At 52.5% G+C, this 16,876-nt stretch overlaps 1 protein-coding gene across 1 annotated transcript in view; it reads left to right on the top strand.

Annotated features, from left to right (window-relative positions):
• ANXA11 (annexin A11) overlaps window positions 1-16,876 on the top strand; it is a 47,420-nt gene that overhangs the window by 16,461 nt on the left and 14,083 nt on the right. The window contains exons 2-4 of the mRNA XM_012663302.1: window positions 12,575-12,637; window positions 14,541-14,653; window positions 16,260-16,649. Of these exons, the coding sequence (XP_012518756.1) occupies window positions 12,583-12,637; window positions 14,541-14,653; window positions 16,260-16,649 (558 nt within the window). The 5' untranslated portion in view covers window positions 12,575-12,582. The remainder of the gene's footprint in view (window positions 1-12,574; window positions 12,638-14,540; window positions 14,654-16,259; window positions 16,650-16,876) is intronic.

Genomic DNA, 16,876 nt, shown 5'->3' with positions numbered 1-16,876 from the left:
GGTCCTGGGAGTAACCCCTCTGCCCAGGTGTTGTGACTGGGGGCAGGCTCCCCCGTGCGGAAGTGGCGAAGCAAAGACACAGACCTGTCTCTCCCCCTGGCCTGAACCGCACTTACAAAAACAACCTACAGTTTCCCTTTTTGGAGGAGAGTGTGTGTATGTGTGTGTTTCCTTAGGTTCTGTCTTAATCTGTTCAGGTTGCTGTAACAAATCGTCATAGACTGGGAGGCTTATAGGTAACGAAATTTGTCACTCACAGTTCTGGAGGCCGGAAGTCCAAGGTCAAGGTGCCGGCAGATTCGGTGTCTGATGGGGGCCTGCTTTCTGGTTCACGAGGGCACCCTCTCCCTCCTCGCGTGGTGAGAGGGTGGGGAGGCTTTCTGGGGTCTCTTTTATTAAATATAAGGACACTAATCCCACTCATGAGGGCTCTGCTCTCATGACCTAGTCCCCTTCCAGAGGTCCCCCCTCCAAATGCCATCACGTTGGGGGTTAAGATTTTAACAAATGAATTTAGGGGGGACACAAACCTTCAATCTGTAGCAGGTCCTGACCATACCTTGGAGTTAGGACTTGGGTGTAGGACTTCTGTTTTTGGTCACCGCCACTGTGTCTGTTACAAGAATCTTGTGGCATCTACTAGGACCGAGACCTGAGCCCCCCTCCCAATCTGGCCTGGGTGCCAGCCCGATACTAACAGCATATCTGTGTGCACCCTCTTCCTCTGTTGTGCGCTTTCCGCTCCTCGCAAATCCAGAATTGGGCTTGGCATTGCACCAAGTGTTGGCTCTTCCCGGAGCCTGTTTGCTGTGGGCGGTCCTCAAAGGGGGGCTCTGCCACGGGGAGGGATGGGAGGAACAAATAGCCCGGGCTTGGGAAGAACCCTGCCGTGGGGTTTGACAGAGAGCCCTTGCGTGGGCTCCCCGTGCCCTTGGCATGCTTTGTGTAGAAAGTGAGCTCCTCCTAACTCGCTCTGCCCCCTGCTCAGCTTCAAGGGCTGGTATGGAAGGGCAGGTGGGACTAGAGAAGGTGGTCTGTCTGCGCCAGGGCCAGAGCGAAAGTTCTGAGGACAGGCTGTGGGTGCCCGCGGCGTTGGAGCTTCACGCAGGCCGCGGCCCTGCTTCTCAGGTCCCTCCTCCTTGGCAGGTGTCTGCTCCAAGAGGCTTTTCAGAGGTGCCCCCATACCGGTGGCCTCCCCCTACCAGCAGTCTCTTGCCTCTGCTGCCCCCTTTAGTCCTGGAGCTCGGAGCCAGCCCCCAGACACCCAGGCGTGTGCAGGGGATGGAAAGAAAACATTGCCTGTTTCCTGCTGGTGCTTCTCCATCGGGAGGTTGGAAAATCCAACACAGCCAGTCTGCGTGGACTCCACTCCTCCCATCCTCTCCCCTTCGTGCTGTCCTGACCTCCCCACTTCATGTTTCTCCCCAACTCTGCACCCTCCCCCTCTACCCCCTACAGTTCTCATCCCGGGTATTACCAAATGACCCATGGTCCTCTGGGACCCTCGAATCCTGTTTTCTATTTAGTATTGGGGAAATTGATATAATAAGATGTTAAATGACTTAATGAGAACAAACTTGGTATTAAACTGTTACTGTCCCCGTTTTACAGATGTGGAAAACTGAGGCACAGAAAGGTTAAGTAACCTGTCCAAGGTCACACAGCTAATAGGAAGCAGAACTAGGATTTGAACCTGAGCAGTCTACCTTTCGAGTCCATGTTCTTCCCACCATTCTATACTGCCTTTAATAAAGTTCCTGGGATTGCACAGTGAAAACTGGACATAGAAACCAGATGTCCTGATTCCTAATTCCATTCTATTCCATCACACCAGTGTTTCTAAAGCTCAATCCTTGAAATATGAGTTCCTCAGGCCAGTGTGCTCAGTGAGGAAGTAATGGTATAACAGTAAAAGTCTTGGGGTTTGGGGCCAGACTGCCTGGGTTTAGATCTTAGCTCTGCCATTTGCTAACTATAACCTTGGGCAAGTTACATAACCTACCCATACCTCAGTCTCTTCATTTTTAATATGAAGATGATAATTTTAGTATTTGTCTTGTAGGCTTGTTTTTAAAGTTAAATTCCATGTGAAGCATTTAACACAGTGCCTGGTACATAGTAAGTGTTCAATAAATGGTAACCATTTTTATGGCCTAATAAGTTTGGGACCTTTTTTTTTTTTTTTTTTTAAGATACAGGGTCTCACTCTGTCGTGCAGGCTGGAGTGCAGTGGCATGATTATAGCTCGCTATAACCTTGAGCTCTGGGGCTCAAATGATCTCCGTACAGGCATGTGCTACCATGCCCAGCTAACTTTTTTTTTTTTGGTAGAGACACAGTCTCTATGTTTCCCAGGCTGGTCTTGAACCCCTGACCTCATGCAATCCTTTCACCTCAGCCTCCCAAAGTGCTGAGATTATAGGCATGAGCCGCCACATCGAGCTAGTTTGGGGAATTTGAGGATAGAGTTAAGCAGGCTTCTTTGTTACAGGACTTCTCAGAGCTTTCATTATGCTATTGTGAATTGGTAGTTTCCTGGAAGGGGATGTAGTAGTTATAGTACATAATTATAGTAGTCAGCATTTTCTAAACTTTTTGGACAACTAATATCTCTTTCTCTCTCTTTTTAAACTGTGTACCAGCTAACTTCACAACTTGCAAGATATGAAGTTGGTGTCAGAGAACACAGTTCAGGAAGCACCGAGCTGTGCCTCGCGCTGCCTGCTTCTGCTCGGCGAGACTGAGCTGGGGGTGGGCTCCCGGTTAGAGCTGAGCAAGACTCTGGGGGACATGGATGGTAGGAGCTCAGAAGTAAGCAGGTTTATAGTGAAAATGGATGGACTTGGTGCCTGGAGGAAATGTTTGGATCGTGTGTGCTCTAGGAACCTGTAGCTGTTTGCCTGCCATCAGAGTGGACTGTCACATGCCAGGTGGGTCCTGCTCTACAGAAAGTCAATATGCAAAAATGTATACTGGGGAGCTTAATGTCCTCGCTATGAGCCTTGGATTTATAAGTGTTTATTATGCTGTTCCTTGCCCTGTGGGCCAAATACCTCCTGTTTGATACTTAAATGATGTTATTAGCAAGTGAAGGAGAGGTTATAAAGGAGAAAATTGAAGCTGAGGGATATTAAATGATGTGGCCAGGCTTGCTCAGCTACTAACTGGCAGAGTGGAGGCCAGGCCCCGGACCTCCATCCAGTCTACGACATTCACAGATGATTGGGAGCATCGCCACTCAGTAGGAGCTCGCTGGTCCGGGGAGTGGAGAAGTCCTGGGGAGGTGGGTTTTCTGGCCTTCATGTATTGATTGACAGGTGCCCGTCAAGAGTCCAGGCTCCCGCTTCTCCTAAGATGAATCAGCGCCTGAGTGCTCTGCTGGCATAGAAATCTAATCTTAACTTAGAGTTCCAGCTATAGTGTAGTTATATAAATATATGTGTGTATGTATGTATGTGTACACACACACACACACACCCACATGGTCCCCAACTCACGATTGTATGATTTTCAATTTTACGCTGGGGTTGTGGTTTCTACTGAACGTGTATCACTTTTCTGCCATCGTAAAGTTGGAAAATCATTAACTTACCATAGTAAGTCTGAGACTGCTGTGTTGCCAGCGTTAAATGCATTTTTGACTTAACGATATTCTTAACTTCCAATGGGTTTATCAGGGTGTAACCCCATCATAAGTTGAGGAGCGTCTGTATATATTTATGTTTAAAATCCCTAGTATTTAGTGCTAGGAACAGTTACAGTTGAAATAATGTGCAATGTCTGGGATTTGCTTCACAGTAATACAGGGGAGTGGGTGGAGTCCGGATGGCTCAAGATTCGCCTTGAGGTGGTAATTGTTGAAGCCGAGGGATGACTATTTATCGTACCATTCTGTTTTGTGTGTAGTCTCCATAATAAAAAGTTATAAAAACTATCAATCATTATTAATCAGTGGTTCGCTCCTTGGAATTCCACAGCCACTGTTCCGTACGCGGTGTACTGGGCCAGCTCCCACAGCTGCCTTTGCGTGAGTGTGTGGGGCAGAGGTTGGACTCTGTCTGCCTTCGCTCCTCCCCATAGCTATGGGGGAGTGGAGTGGTATCAACCAAGGCACTGAGGGTTTCTAGAACCTTCTAGCCATGAGGAATGGCCTTGACAGACCCCAGTTCAAAGCACATTTACTGCACTGTCTCCTTCTGCCCTTGGGTCTTAGTGTAGGTCACCAAGGGCAGGACCACTGGGGACCACCAAACAAGCCAGCCCAGCTTAGGCTGAAGGAATCACAGGTTTTACGATTAGCCTGGTGAGGACAAAGATCCTTTTCTGGGCTGGGCGTAGTGGCTCACACCTGTAATCCTAACACTCTGGGAGGCCGAGACAGGCGGATTGTTTGAGCTCAGGAGTTCGAAACCAGCCTGAGCAAGAGCGAGACCCCGTCTCTACTAAAAATAGAAAGAAATTAATCGGACAACTAAAAATGTATAGAAAAAATTAGCCGGGCGTGGTGGCACATGCCTGTAGTCCCAGCTACTCGGGAAGCTGAGGCACAAGGATTGCTTGAGCCCAGGAGTTTGAGGTTGCTGTGAGCTAGGATGATGCTACGGCACTCTAGCCTGGGCAACACAGTGAGACTCTGTCTCAAAAAAAAAAAAAAAAAAAGATCCTTTTCTGGGTGAGATTCTTGGAACTGGGCTCCCTTAATTAAAAAGACGTTTCTGTCTTGCCTAGGACCTTCTATCTTGCATTTTGGGCTCCAGGCCTGCATCTGCACCTTGCTCTGGGCTGTTGCCTCCCTGCCTCCTGCCCAGTGGCCTGGGGAGGAATGGCCAGCTGTTCCCGGGGCAGTGTGGGGAGGCCACGGCCCTCTGAGCCCGGCTCAGGGCTGGCTGACTCCTCATCTCCCCACACTGTGCCAGGAGGTGCGCCAGGCAGGAATGTGGACTGCAAAGGGGGAAAACCCCAAGCAAAACTGTTTCTCCTTCTGTGCTCATAGCACTCTCAGCACTTCACTTCTGTGACCAGGTATGTGTGGAGTTTGCCCACACTGACCAATTGTCTGACACCAGCTGGGTGTCTTGCAGTTCAGCTCGACTCCGACCCTACCTGGAGTTAGTGCAGACCCTGCAGGTTAAAGGGCTCAGTCCCCCAAGACTGCCAAGTATGTATTTCTTACTATGTCACAATATCACAGGGACCATTACACCAGAGTCTGGCTTAGCACTGGAATGAAGAAAGTTTGCAGACGTGCAAACACATCTCTTTCCTGTTTTTAAAAATTACACACATATATATGAGCATACATAAACTAAATACACATAAGCACATACATTCATATATGTATACATTTACATAACATATATACACATATGCATTTCTGTTTGCGTATTTGTGTGTGTCTTGAACCGTACATTGGAAACTACTCAGTGGTGACATTTACAGAGGAGGACGGAGGGAAGAGTGACTTCTGCTTTTCACTTTGTGCCTTTCTGTTTTGTTTGAATTTCCCTACAGTGTGCTTGTATTTCATGTATTTTAAAATAAAATTTACTTTTTAGCATAGTTTTAGGTTCACAGCAAAATTGAGGAGCTGCGGAGTTCCCACGTACGTCCCACCCCTACGCATGCACAGCCTCCCCCGTCCGCACCCCTCTCAGTGGTGCGTTGTCACAGTCAGAGAACCAACATGACGCATCATTACCACCCACAGTCAGCGGTTCACATTAGGGTGCACTCTCGGTGTTACAGTACTTTCTCTGGGTTTTGCCTAATGTGTAACGACATGTGTCCACCATTGAAGTACCATACAGAATAGGTTCACTGCCCTTGACACCCTCTGTGCTCCCGCTGCTCCCCACCCTCCCCTGACCTGCCCCTGCACATGCAGTGTCCCCCATCAACACCCACTAGCAACCACTGACCTTTCTACTGTCTCCATAGTTTTGCCTTTTGCAGAATATTATGTAGTTGGAATTATCCAGTGTGTAGCCTTTTCAAATTGGCTTCTTTCACTTACCAATATGCATTTAATATGCATTTATCTGTGTTTTTTCATGGCTTGATAGCTCATTTCTTTTTAGCACTAAATAATACTCCATTGTCTGAGCGTACTGCAGTTATCATTCACCTACTGCTGGACATCTTGGTTGCTTCCAAGTTTTGGCAATTATTAATAAAACTACTGTGAACATCCACCTGCAGGTTTTTGTGTGTGGGCATAAGTTTTCAACTCATTTGGGTAAATGCCAAGAGCATGATTGCTAGATTGTTGGTAAAATTATGTTTAGTTTTGTAAGAAACTGCCAAAGTGCCTTCCACAGTGGCTGTACCATTTTACCTTCCCACCAGCAATGAATGAGAGTCTTCTTGCTCCACATCCTCGCCAGCATTTGGTTTTATCAGTGTTTTGGATTTGGGCCATTCCAATAGGTGTGTAGTGGTATATCATTTTAATTTTCAATTCCTGATTGACATGTTGAACATATTTTCATGTGCTTATTTGCCTTGCATATCCTCTTTGGTAATGTCTGTTCAGGTCTTTTGCCTATTTTTAAAATAATGTGGTTTTCTTGTTGAGTTTTAAGAGTTCTTTGTACATTTTGGATAACGGCCCCTTTATGAGATGTATCTTTTGCAAATATTTTTTCCCATTCTGTGGTTCATCTTTTCTTTTTGTTTAAAAAAATGTATTGGCAGGGAATTTCAGAACTGCATGGTTAGTTAAACTGTTCTCTTGGTTCATTTTGTGCTGCTATAACAGAACACCACAGACTGGGTAATTTATAAGCAGTAGAAGTTCTGGAGGCCGTGGAAGATTGAGGGCCTGCATCTGGTGAGGCCTTCTTGCTGCGTCATAACGTTACAGAAGACATCATGTGGACGAGAGAGAGAGAGAAAGAGGGAGAGAGAGCGTGCTAAACTCACTTTTAGAAGAAACCCACTTCCTTGGTAAAGACAATAATCTATCTGTGAGGGCAGAGCCCTCATGACCACCTAATCAGCTCTTAAAGGTCTCATCTCTCAACACTGTTGCATTGAGAATTGTTTCCAATGCATGGACTTTGGAGAACACGTTCAGATCATACCAACTACGTATTTATAGTTTGCATAAAAACAGATTAAGGATTTAATGTTTACAAACTAGTACACAAATGAATATTTGAGCCACCAGGCTGGAGACAGCCAGTGAAGGAGCATCCCACGAAAGCATCCGCTCTAGTCCAGGCCAGCTTGGTTTGCTGCTGGGCGCCGAGGGGCAGGAGGGCTCCTGCTGTGTGGTCTCTGGCCAGGGATGATGCTTCTGGGCCTACCTGCTTCTCAGCATTAGCCCAGTGCAGGCTCTGTCCCCACTGTGAGCCCTGTGCTGCCCTCTGGGGAGGACACTCCTGTACCTAAGTGCCAGGCATGACAGTGCCGCCCCCTTCCCTTCTGCGTCCTGGAGGTCAGGCAGGATGCCGGCAGATGCACGAAGATGCGTGTGGCCCAGCCTTGCTGCTGACCGGAGCCTGTGCCTCCACCTCCCACTGTTGGGAGGGGAAAGGGCAAGGCTTCCCACAGTGGGAGGGAGATGGCTGGGTGGGTGGAGTGAGGCCCTTCTTGTTCTGGGTAGTTTTGCCTGCTGCCCAGCACAGCATTTCTAGATTTCTATGTTGGGGGGCTCCAGCTAGTGCCCTTGTGGAGCCCTTGAAAATGAATGGTGTGTTTTTGGACACATACACAGCTGTAGGGAACAGGCCCTTCTGCAGTCCCTGAGAAGCCCCCAGGTAGCTGCTCTATTCTCTCAACGTTCCCTGTATACTCGGAGGCTGGCCTCTGCTGGGCTGCCTAGGTCTGCTGCTTGTCTTCAGAGCTTACAGCTGGGAAGAGGAACGCAAGATCAGACAAACTAGACAGTGTCCAAGTTCCTTAGAGGAAAGAGTGTTTCTTAGAGTGTGGGCCACAGAAATCAGTTACATCAGACTTACCGGGCTGGGGCTGGGGCGTGTGTGCCTGTTTACATTTCTGAGTCTTGGGCCTATCCCAGGTCAAAGGGCCCACAGTCACAGGGGCCAAGGCATTGGCATGGCTGGTGAGCTCTCCAGGTGATCCTCATGGTGATGAAGCAGGGCTACACCAAGCGTGGCCCGTGGTCAAGCAGTATCCACATCACCTGGAAGTGTGTTGGAAATGCAGCTTCTTGGGCTCTGCCTCAGACCTGCTGATTCAGATTCCGGGGCTGGGGCCCAGCCATATGGATTTTAACAAGCCCAACAGGTGACTGTTTTACAGGAGCACTGATTTAGCTGCAGAGGGCCACAGCTGGATGAAGTCAGTGCACAGCTGCAGGCAGATGGTCCCAGTGAGGAAGGAAGGTGGTATTTACGCTGCAGCGTGCCCCGAGAGGCAGGACCAGAGGCTGGAAGTTCCCCAGAGTCAGGTTTCTAAGAACTGCAGCAATCCTAAGGAGGCCCTCTCCAGAGAGTCCCTGTGTCAGAGTGCCATGATTGGAAGTGGGCACAGAACTGGGGACATGCCCTGGCCTGTCAGAGTGCACAGCTGTGTTAAGCATGCTCTCACCCCAGGCACCTGTTTTCTTTATGAAAGAGGTAGGAGAACGACACTGGTCAGGGTGCAAGGGGTGTGGTGCTCAGGGATGCCAGAGAGAAAGCAAATCTGCTGGATTATAACTCACTGTGTTCCCTTCTGTCATGGAGAATTGGGGCAGGGCAGGGTTGGGAGGGGAAGGTGAGGTCTCTAGAAGTGCTGCCAAGCCTAGATATGGTGGCCCCGGGGAAGTCTTGCTCTCTCCAGGGACAGTCCCTGGTGGTGGCCTCTTTTGAGAAAACTTTGAAGCCGAAGTTACCGGAAGACTGGACAATTGGCAAAAGGGAGAAGAATGTAGGTTCTGTGAGTCCGGGAGTTGCGTGCTGGCCCTGCAGCCTCCTAGAGCATGGATCCTTGGGGAGGAGAGAGGCAGACGCTGGGAGCTGCGTCCGCCGAAGGTCACCCCCAGTGTTGGGCTGTGTTTACTTCTGGGGCTAATTAGGCAGATAAGCTGCAGGACTCTTGGTCTGGTAGATGTGTTAGGACCCTCACTGGGATCTGCTGGGGAAATGTGTGCTGGGTTGTGGCATCTAGGTGGGGGATAGCTGGTCCAATGCCTGTTCTTACAGCGGCACTTTGTACCTGATGTTGGCCGGGGAGTTGTCAGTGTGACGGTTCAGGAGTGTCCATCATTGGCCCTTTTGTATTGGCTACTTGGAAGAACACAAATGGCGCACTTACCAGATGGGTCTGTGGATATACAACAAATCCGAGCGAGCGCAAAGGTGTTTGATGTTGGTCAGAATCGCAGGAGATCTCAGCGGGCTGGAGCAACGGGCAGAACCCAAGGGAGAAATTTAACAGGAACCTGTAGAAGGTTTCCCACATCCAGAAAACCCACAGGTGCCAATCTAGGGAGGTGGGGAGCTGCCTCTATGGAAGAAGGAGGTTACAGTCCTGCCCTATGCTCTTCAGGCCATACCTGGGGCCTTTGGTTCCAAAAAGAGCTGAGAGAGAGAGGAGAGTGGGGAGCAGGCTCGGAGCTGTTTCATGTGGGAAATGGTGGGAAGAAATGAGGCTGTCCTTTCAGAGGAGGGGAGGACTGGAGGTGTGTGGAGGGGCGGCGAAGGATTCCACCTGCCCTGTGGGGCCCTCCAGGGCAGAGCTCAGTGCCAGGAGGCAGATTGTGACTCTTGCCAGGGAGCTCCCTAAAAGCTGCCGCAGGAGTGAGACCATCACGCCGTGTGCAGGAGGCCAGCCTGCAGACCCTCCAGGCCCGCATGGGGCTGCCTTGAACTGCATGGACCCTGTGTGCGTTGTTTTAGTCTTGGAAGAGCAGCCACCACTGCGAGGGGCAGGAGGGGGTGGCCTCAAGTGAGCTCGGAAATCCCCACCTGAATTGGGCTTTTGAAAGTTGGTTTTTTAAATAGGCAGTACATACATTTGGCAGAAATGCAAAGTGTACGTATATAAACAGGATGTCTCGTTCTCTTGCAGAGACAACCAGTATTACCCAGTTCCTTGTGTACTGCTCCAGGGATGGTCCATGCATGTATATACATAATGAACCACTTAGTTTGTGTGTTTCTGGGTTTTTAATTAGCTTAGTACACACACAGCAGTGTACCTGGATTAATAATGATGGTCATTTCCTGTCCCCGTATATAGAGGGGGCTAATTCTGAAAATAGCTACAGAGTATCCACTGTGGGGATCTGTTGTGATGTATTTACCCAGCTTCCTTGGTGGATGTTTAGGGGTTTGTTGTTGTTACAGATAATGCCGCAGTAAGTGTCCGTTTGTCATTTCACAGGTGCAAGTGTGTCTGGGAAACAAGTTGCTAGAAGCAGAGTTGCAGCGTCAAAAGATGTGTCATTTTTAATGTCGACATCTCTGTTTTCAAGTGGTGATTCTTTTAGCACATTAGTGAAGGTGCACATCTTTAGTCCTTATTCTGTAACTGCATGTCAATTGATAGCTTCTCTAGCGGTTACTGGTCTTTTTCTTACTGTAAAACTTCCTAAGTTTGTCATTTCTCTTTATATTGTTTTCCTTATTTGTTTCTTATCTTGCATAAATTGTACTTTGTGCCTTTCGGGTTTGGGGCTACATCTTACATATAAATCTTTGGCCTGGCTGAAATTTATTTGGTGTAAGGAACGGGTTGGTGTCCAGCTTTTGTTCTTCCGGTTTTCATTCCCCCCACCTGGCTGTGGATGGGGCCTTTGGCCTCATTCCTCTGGGAGGAGATGAGGAGTGGAGAGTGGGTCTATGGTGGCTAAAGTGGCATCTCCAGAGGGGAAGGTATCAGAGACACAGTTGCAGCTCACCCTGCTCTCCTATGGGGCAGTTCCTCCCATCTGAAGGGTCCTGGTCCACCCGTCATTCACTTCCCCCAGGCTCCTTCCTCACCAGTGACGTCTGAGGGTCTGGCAAAAGCTGAGCTGTGGGCTGTGGGCGGGCCCGGGAGAGCTTTGTGCTGACAGCCCAGCCAGCAGCAGGGACACGAGTCACACCCTCTCTGAAGGCAGTACCACTGGGGACCTCAACCACCACTTGCCTAGGGCTTCAGACCAAAAGCTGTGCTAGGGGAAGGGTCTTTGGTCCACGCCACAGGTAGCCAATTCCAGCTTACTCCAAGGCCACTGGGCTCATTGTTTTGCCTATAGTCACCTCTGGACCCACTGACCAGAACAAATGACCCCATAGGACTGATAACCAGGCCCACGTGTGGGGACCAATGGCACCTTAAGGAAGTCCTTCAGCTTCCTTAGAAACAACATGCCCAGTTCTTCAGGGTAGATACGGAGGCAACTAGAATCTTGCAGGTGGATACAGTGCCCAAAGCAATGGTTGTCAAAGTGGGGTCCCCAGACCAGTAACATCACCTGGGAACTTATTCAAAATGCGGATTCTGGTTCTACTGACTCAGAAACTCTTGGGGGTGGAGCCCAGCAATGTGCTTTAACATTCCCTCCTGATTCTGATGCACATTGCAGTTTGAGACCCAGCGTGTAAGGAGCAGCGGCTCACCCAGGGCCAGCAGGTGTGATTGTTGAGGAGCCTACAGGCTTCCTCCCACCCCTTCGCCTGCCATTCGGCGCCTCTGCAAACTGCAGCAGCAGCTGCTATTAGCAAGAGTAGGCAGGTTGCATGGCAGTCTTTGCATGGCTGGTGTCACCGTGGACCTGTGTCCCTCCTGGGCAGGTTAATTGGCATGGGACGCTGCAGAGGGATCAGTGCACAGAGGGACTTTGTGAGAGCAGGTGTTCTGCCTGGCACCAGCCTGCAAGAGTCCTGGGTTCCTGGCCTCTCTCCTTCCCCTGCTGACTGCTGTGCAAGTCTGTTGCTCTCTCTTAGCGTCAGCTGCCTTCTCTCTGAAACAGGGTGGTGCTGCCTCATTTGCCCTGATTCTGACCCTGCATCAGATGAGCCTCCTGAGGGCACTTCTTGCTTCTGGGAACAATGATTCCGTACCTTAGCAGGTCCCCTTGCCGGGTGAACCAGAGGTTGGGGAATGGAGAGTGTAGCTTGGGTCAGATCCAAGATGGGGGTGGCTGTGGACTGCTTGGGTCTGTAGGTTGGGCCCCAGGACGTAGGGGCCTCTGGCTTTCCCTGTTGCCGGATGGGTGGTGATAAGGACACAGGAAGATAAATACAGACAGACATGGATGCCTGAGAACGAGGCAGTGGGTGCCTTGGCTCCGAGGTTGGAGAATAGGTTTGCATGCGCTGTGTTGTCAGCAGAGGTGGGCGTGAAGCTTGGGTGGGAGGGGTTTTCAAGGAAACCCACAGGCTCGTGGGTGGCGAATCCTCCTGCAGCCATGGGTAGGGCTGGGATGTGGGCCTGGCACAGAAGTCGAGTGGCACACTGTCTCTAGCTAGAGGCCCTGGCAGGAGAGGGCCGACTGGGCCGTTGTGAGCCGGACCTGCTGCAGCTTCCCCTCCAGCGGGGTTCCGGTTGCGGTTGTTGCTGTTCTCTTGGGCAGCTGCACGGGCAAGCCTGCTGTGGGCTCCTGGGCAGGGCCTGAGTGTGCTTTTCTCTTCCCTTCCAGATCTGACCATGAGCTACCCAGGCTATCCCCCACCACCGGGAGGCTACCCGCCGGCTGCACCAGGTAAGCGGGTCTGGGTGGGACCAGGGTGGACACCCTGTCTGTGCAGTGGTAGGAGTGGAGAGGGGAGGAGTTGCACTCCCCAGACTCCCCTACAGTCCAGCCCAGCCCAGCAGGAGAGTGGAGGGACCCTGCCCCCCTCCCCCCAGTGGGACAGGGCTGCAGAAGAGCACCTGCACTGCCCGGGCTGGGGAGGCCTGGGTTTGGAACGGGCTCTGGAAGGCCCAAGACCAGGCTGGGACTGGGTCTCTTGCCTTGCTGGTAACAGTGGGCACTTGCCTTCACTTCTTCGAGACCCTTTTCTTCTTTGCAAAATGGCTTTGAGGGTCTCTCCCTCCCTCCCTGGGCTGTTCTGGATGCTGTGACATAGCCACATAAAGCCTCTGGCACGGTGTCCTTCAAAGCACTGCTGGGCAGCGATCGCCCCTTGTCACTTCTCCTACCCGGTGCTTAAGGTGCGTGGTTTTGCAGCAGCAGGGGTCGCCCCTCCCTGCTGAGGGAGGCAGTGGAGGGAGATGCAGGGGTCAAATGTCACTCGCTGTGGCTGCTGGGAGCTGGGTGGTGGGTGATGGGGTGAGGCTGCACCACACGGTCAGGTGGGCAGGACCCGGCCCCAGCTGTAGTGCTTCTCTTCACTCTTAGATGGCGTCTTCTCTTGCCCAGGCCCCTCCTAGTTTTCCTGAGATTTTGCCTCCATGGTAGCAAAGGGAACATGGGGGCCCCTGGGACCAGGGGAGACAGGGCCATTCCCAGGCTGGTTTTCCTGAGGGTGCCTGAGCTGCTCCCCGACCCCAGGGCACCCGCAGGCATCATTCGTTTCCTCCAGTCTGAGGACCCAGGGCCCACAGGTCATTCGGACCCTCCCTCCCATTTCACAGGTGAAGAACAGGCCCAGCCAGGTAGGTGGCCCAGCCACTGTCCCAGGGCACGTCAGGGGCTGAGCTGGGCCACCTCCCTCTGAATAAGCCCACCCCAGGTGTGCCGGCACTGGCCTCCATCCTGCCTCTGCAGTGGAAATCCTGCCACTGCCACCTTCCCCTCTCTGCAGTAGAAATCCTGCCACCGCCACCTTCGCCAGCATAGCTGAGCAGCCCCTGAGCAGCAGGAGAGGGAGGAGGCAGGGGGTAGGAAGGTCTGCCCCCGGTTCCCAGAGTCCTGGAGCTGAAGAGCCAATTTGAGGCTGCGTGGACAGGAATGCATCTCACAGGTGGCTGCCCTGCTACTGGTCTCAGGGACGGGTCACGTATGAGCACCTGTCGGGCACCCAGCTGAGCCCTGCACAGTTTAACTCTGTCATCATCGCAGCAGTTTGAAGCACACGCTGGGGAAATGAACCTGGAGCAGGGGAGGGCCTGGCCCCAGGGCACGCACCCATCTTGCTGGTTTCAGGGCCCAGCTTTTCGCCAGTGTCCTCCTGTCCCTTGTGGACCAGTGTCTGTGTTTTCCGTGGCCCAGCCCCATCTCCTTTCAGACTTTCATCTGCTTCTCCCTGCTTTTTACACACTTGAAGCAAACGGCCAAACTGGGAGGACCCCCTCCAGTATACCTTTGCATCATGTGTGAATTCTCAGAGCTCCCTGTACTCACGCTGTCAGGGGCTCAGCGTGGTGTCCCACGACAGTTTTTCTGTGTCTGTCCCCCACCCCGTGACGGTGAGCTTGGGAGGGCAGAGCCTGCCCTGAGCCCTCCTTATCCCCTTAATACCCTATGGAGGGCCTTTCCTCCCTGGAAAGAGGGGAAGGCTTCCTCTCCTTTTCCTCTCCCTCCCCTGGTGTTTCCGCGTGGCCTGTAGTGCTGTCCCGAGGCTCTGGCTGGCCCCCTTTCCTGCCCACCTGGGAGCTCACATCTCTGCCTTTTCCCACCTGGCGGGGAACGGACGGGGCTAAAGGCTTGGTGTTGCTTTCAGGTGGCGGTGCCTGGGGAGGTGCTGGCTACCCTCCGCCCAACATGCCCCCCATTGGGCTGGATAACATGGCCAACTACGCAGGGCAGTTCAACCAGGACTACCTCTCGGGAATGGTGAGTCCAGCCCTCCTGCTGAGGTGGCCCCTGGGCACATGTGCGTGGCCAAAGGGATGGGGGCTGCTGGCTTCGTGGGGCTCCAAAGTGTGGTGTGGAGTGTGCTGAGCACCATCTCGGAACATGAGGATTTTCACCAGGGTTCTGCCACCTGCTCGCTGTCACTCCCTGGGTCTCATTCTTCCTGTCTGTAAAGGGAGGGGGAGGGGAATGCATTGGACAGGATGGTCTCCGAGGTCCCTTCAGCTTTGCAGGGTTGGGAAGGGTGTGGTGCCTTCACGGAGCATTCATTGAGCACCTAGTGTGAGCTCAGCATAGGGCCGAGAGGGCGGGAAGGATGTGTGCATGCCTGTTTGTGCCTGTGTATGCGTGTGTGTGTGTGTGCCGTGTACTAGTGTCCATACGCACATGCGTGTATATGTGCGTATGTACTTGTACATATGGTGGGATATTCCAGTTGGGCCTGAGTGGGCGTATAGCAGGTAGCTTGGGAAGACATGCTACTTTTATTTGCTGTTTTGCCTTTAAAAACAATACATTTTATAATGTGAAAACAAACATGTGCTTAGTAGAAACAGTGTAATCAACACACACCCTAATGTGTGCCAGGCCCAGTTCTAGGCACTAAGGATATGTGAATAAACAAACAAAAATCTCAGTCCTGGCACATTTATCATCCCCTGGGAAGAGATAGACAGTAACCTAAGTCCACCGTGGGCGTTACTGGAAGTGTGGGCGCTGTGGGAACAAGGCGAGTAGGGTAGAGGGGTCGGAAGTGTGGGTGGGGGAAATGTGGGGTAATGAATTTAAGTTGGGGGGTCAAGGCGGGCCTTGCTGAGAAGAGATATTTGAGCAGAGGTCTGCGGCAGGGAGGGATGTGCCCTATGGATGTCCAGGGAGCCCAGGCCCAAGGTGCCAGGGGGCTTGCAGGAGGCCGGTGTGGCTGAAGTGGAGAGGGAGGGGGCCAGGAGAGAGACAAGGTCTGGGGTCCAGCTCTCACAGGGTGTAGGAGGCCAGCCATGGCAAGAATTTAGGATTTTATTCTGGGTGAGTCCACCTGAGCCATGCCGGCCAGAAGGGTCTGTGGCTAGCAGGCTGTCGTGATGGGGCCGCCCCCAAGCCTACGGACCGGGCCTCATGCCTTCTTGGGCTGGGAGCTCTTACCTTCACCCAGGTGGTCTGGGATGCGGGGGCAGCCGTATGGAGAGGGAAGGCCATCTCCCCTGTAGAAGAGGTTGAGGATCTCTGGTTTGGATCCAGAGAGATCTAAGTCAGGACCCCAGCTGCACTGTTTATTGGCTATGTGGCTTTGAGCAAGTGACTTCACCGCTCTGAACCCATTTTGTCATCTGCGAAATGGGTATAATGCTACTTGGTATTCACAAGCGGAGACGCCGTGAGACTGAATCTGCTGTGCTGTGAAAAGAGCTTGGCCTCGGCAGGGCCCGCCACAGGCACTGGGTGCTGTGCTGGGGGATCGGGGGTGAGCTCTGAGTGAGGCTTCTGGGGGCCACGCAGGGCTCAGGTCGGGGAAAGGCAGATGGACAGAGTGCAGCTGGGCCCCACTGGGCCCATTAGTCTTAGGCTCTGCTTTGTGTACTTTCAGGCAGCCAACATGTCTGGGACGTTCGGAGGCGCCAATATGCCCAACCTGTACCCTGGAGCCCCTGGGGGCGGCTACCCGCCAGTGCCCCCCGGGGGATTTGGGCAGCCCCCCTCCGCCCAGCAGCCTGTTCCTCCATACGGGATGTACCCACCCCCTGGAGGAAACCCACCCCCTGGGATGCCCTCATACCCGCCCTACCCAGGGGCCCCTGTGCCGGGCCAGCCAATGCCGCCCCCCGGGCAGCAACCCCCAGGGGCTTACCCTGGGCAGCCGCCAATGACCTACCCTGGGCAGCCACCAGTGCCACCCCCTGGGCAGCAGCAGCCGGTGCCAAGCTACCCAGGATACGAAGGATCTGGGACCGTCACCCCCGCTGTGCCCCCAGCCCAGGTGAGTCCAGCCCAGTGCCACCCTCAGTTCAGGCCTGGACCCCAAATCCTGGAAACGTGTGGCCCAATAGGTGGGAGGATGGGGGAAGGCTCAGGCCTCCAGCTACACCTTCTCGTTTTAACAAGAGTGTCACCTTTCTCCCAGACTGCCACCCCTGGGTGTACTCCCTAAGGCCTAAGCGAGCTGCCCTGTTTCTCCGGGTTTGGTTAGATGTTCCACGTGCGCGT

Source organism: Propithecus coquereli, unplaced genomic scaffold (genome assembly GCF_000956105.1).
Source record: "Propithecus coquereli isolate 6110/MARCELLA unplaced genomic scaffold, Pcoq_1.0 Scaffold80, whole genome shotgun sequence".
Lineage (NCBI taxonomy): Eukaryota > Metazoa > Chordata > Mammalia > Primates > Indriidae > Propithecus > Propithecus coquereli.
The sequence above is the reverse complement of the archived record's forward strand: the minus strand, read 5'-3'. Positions and strand labels throughout refer to the sequence as shown.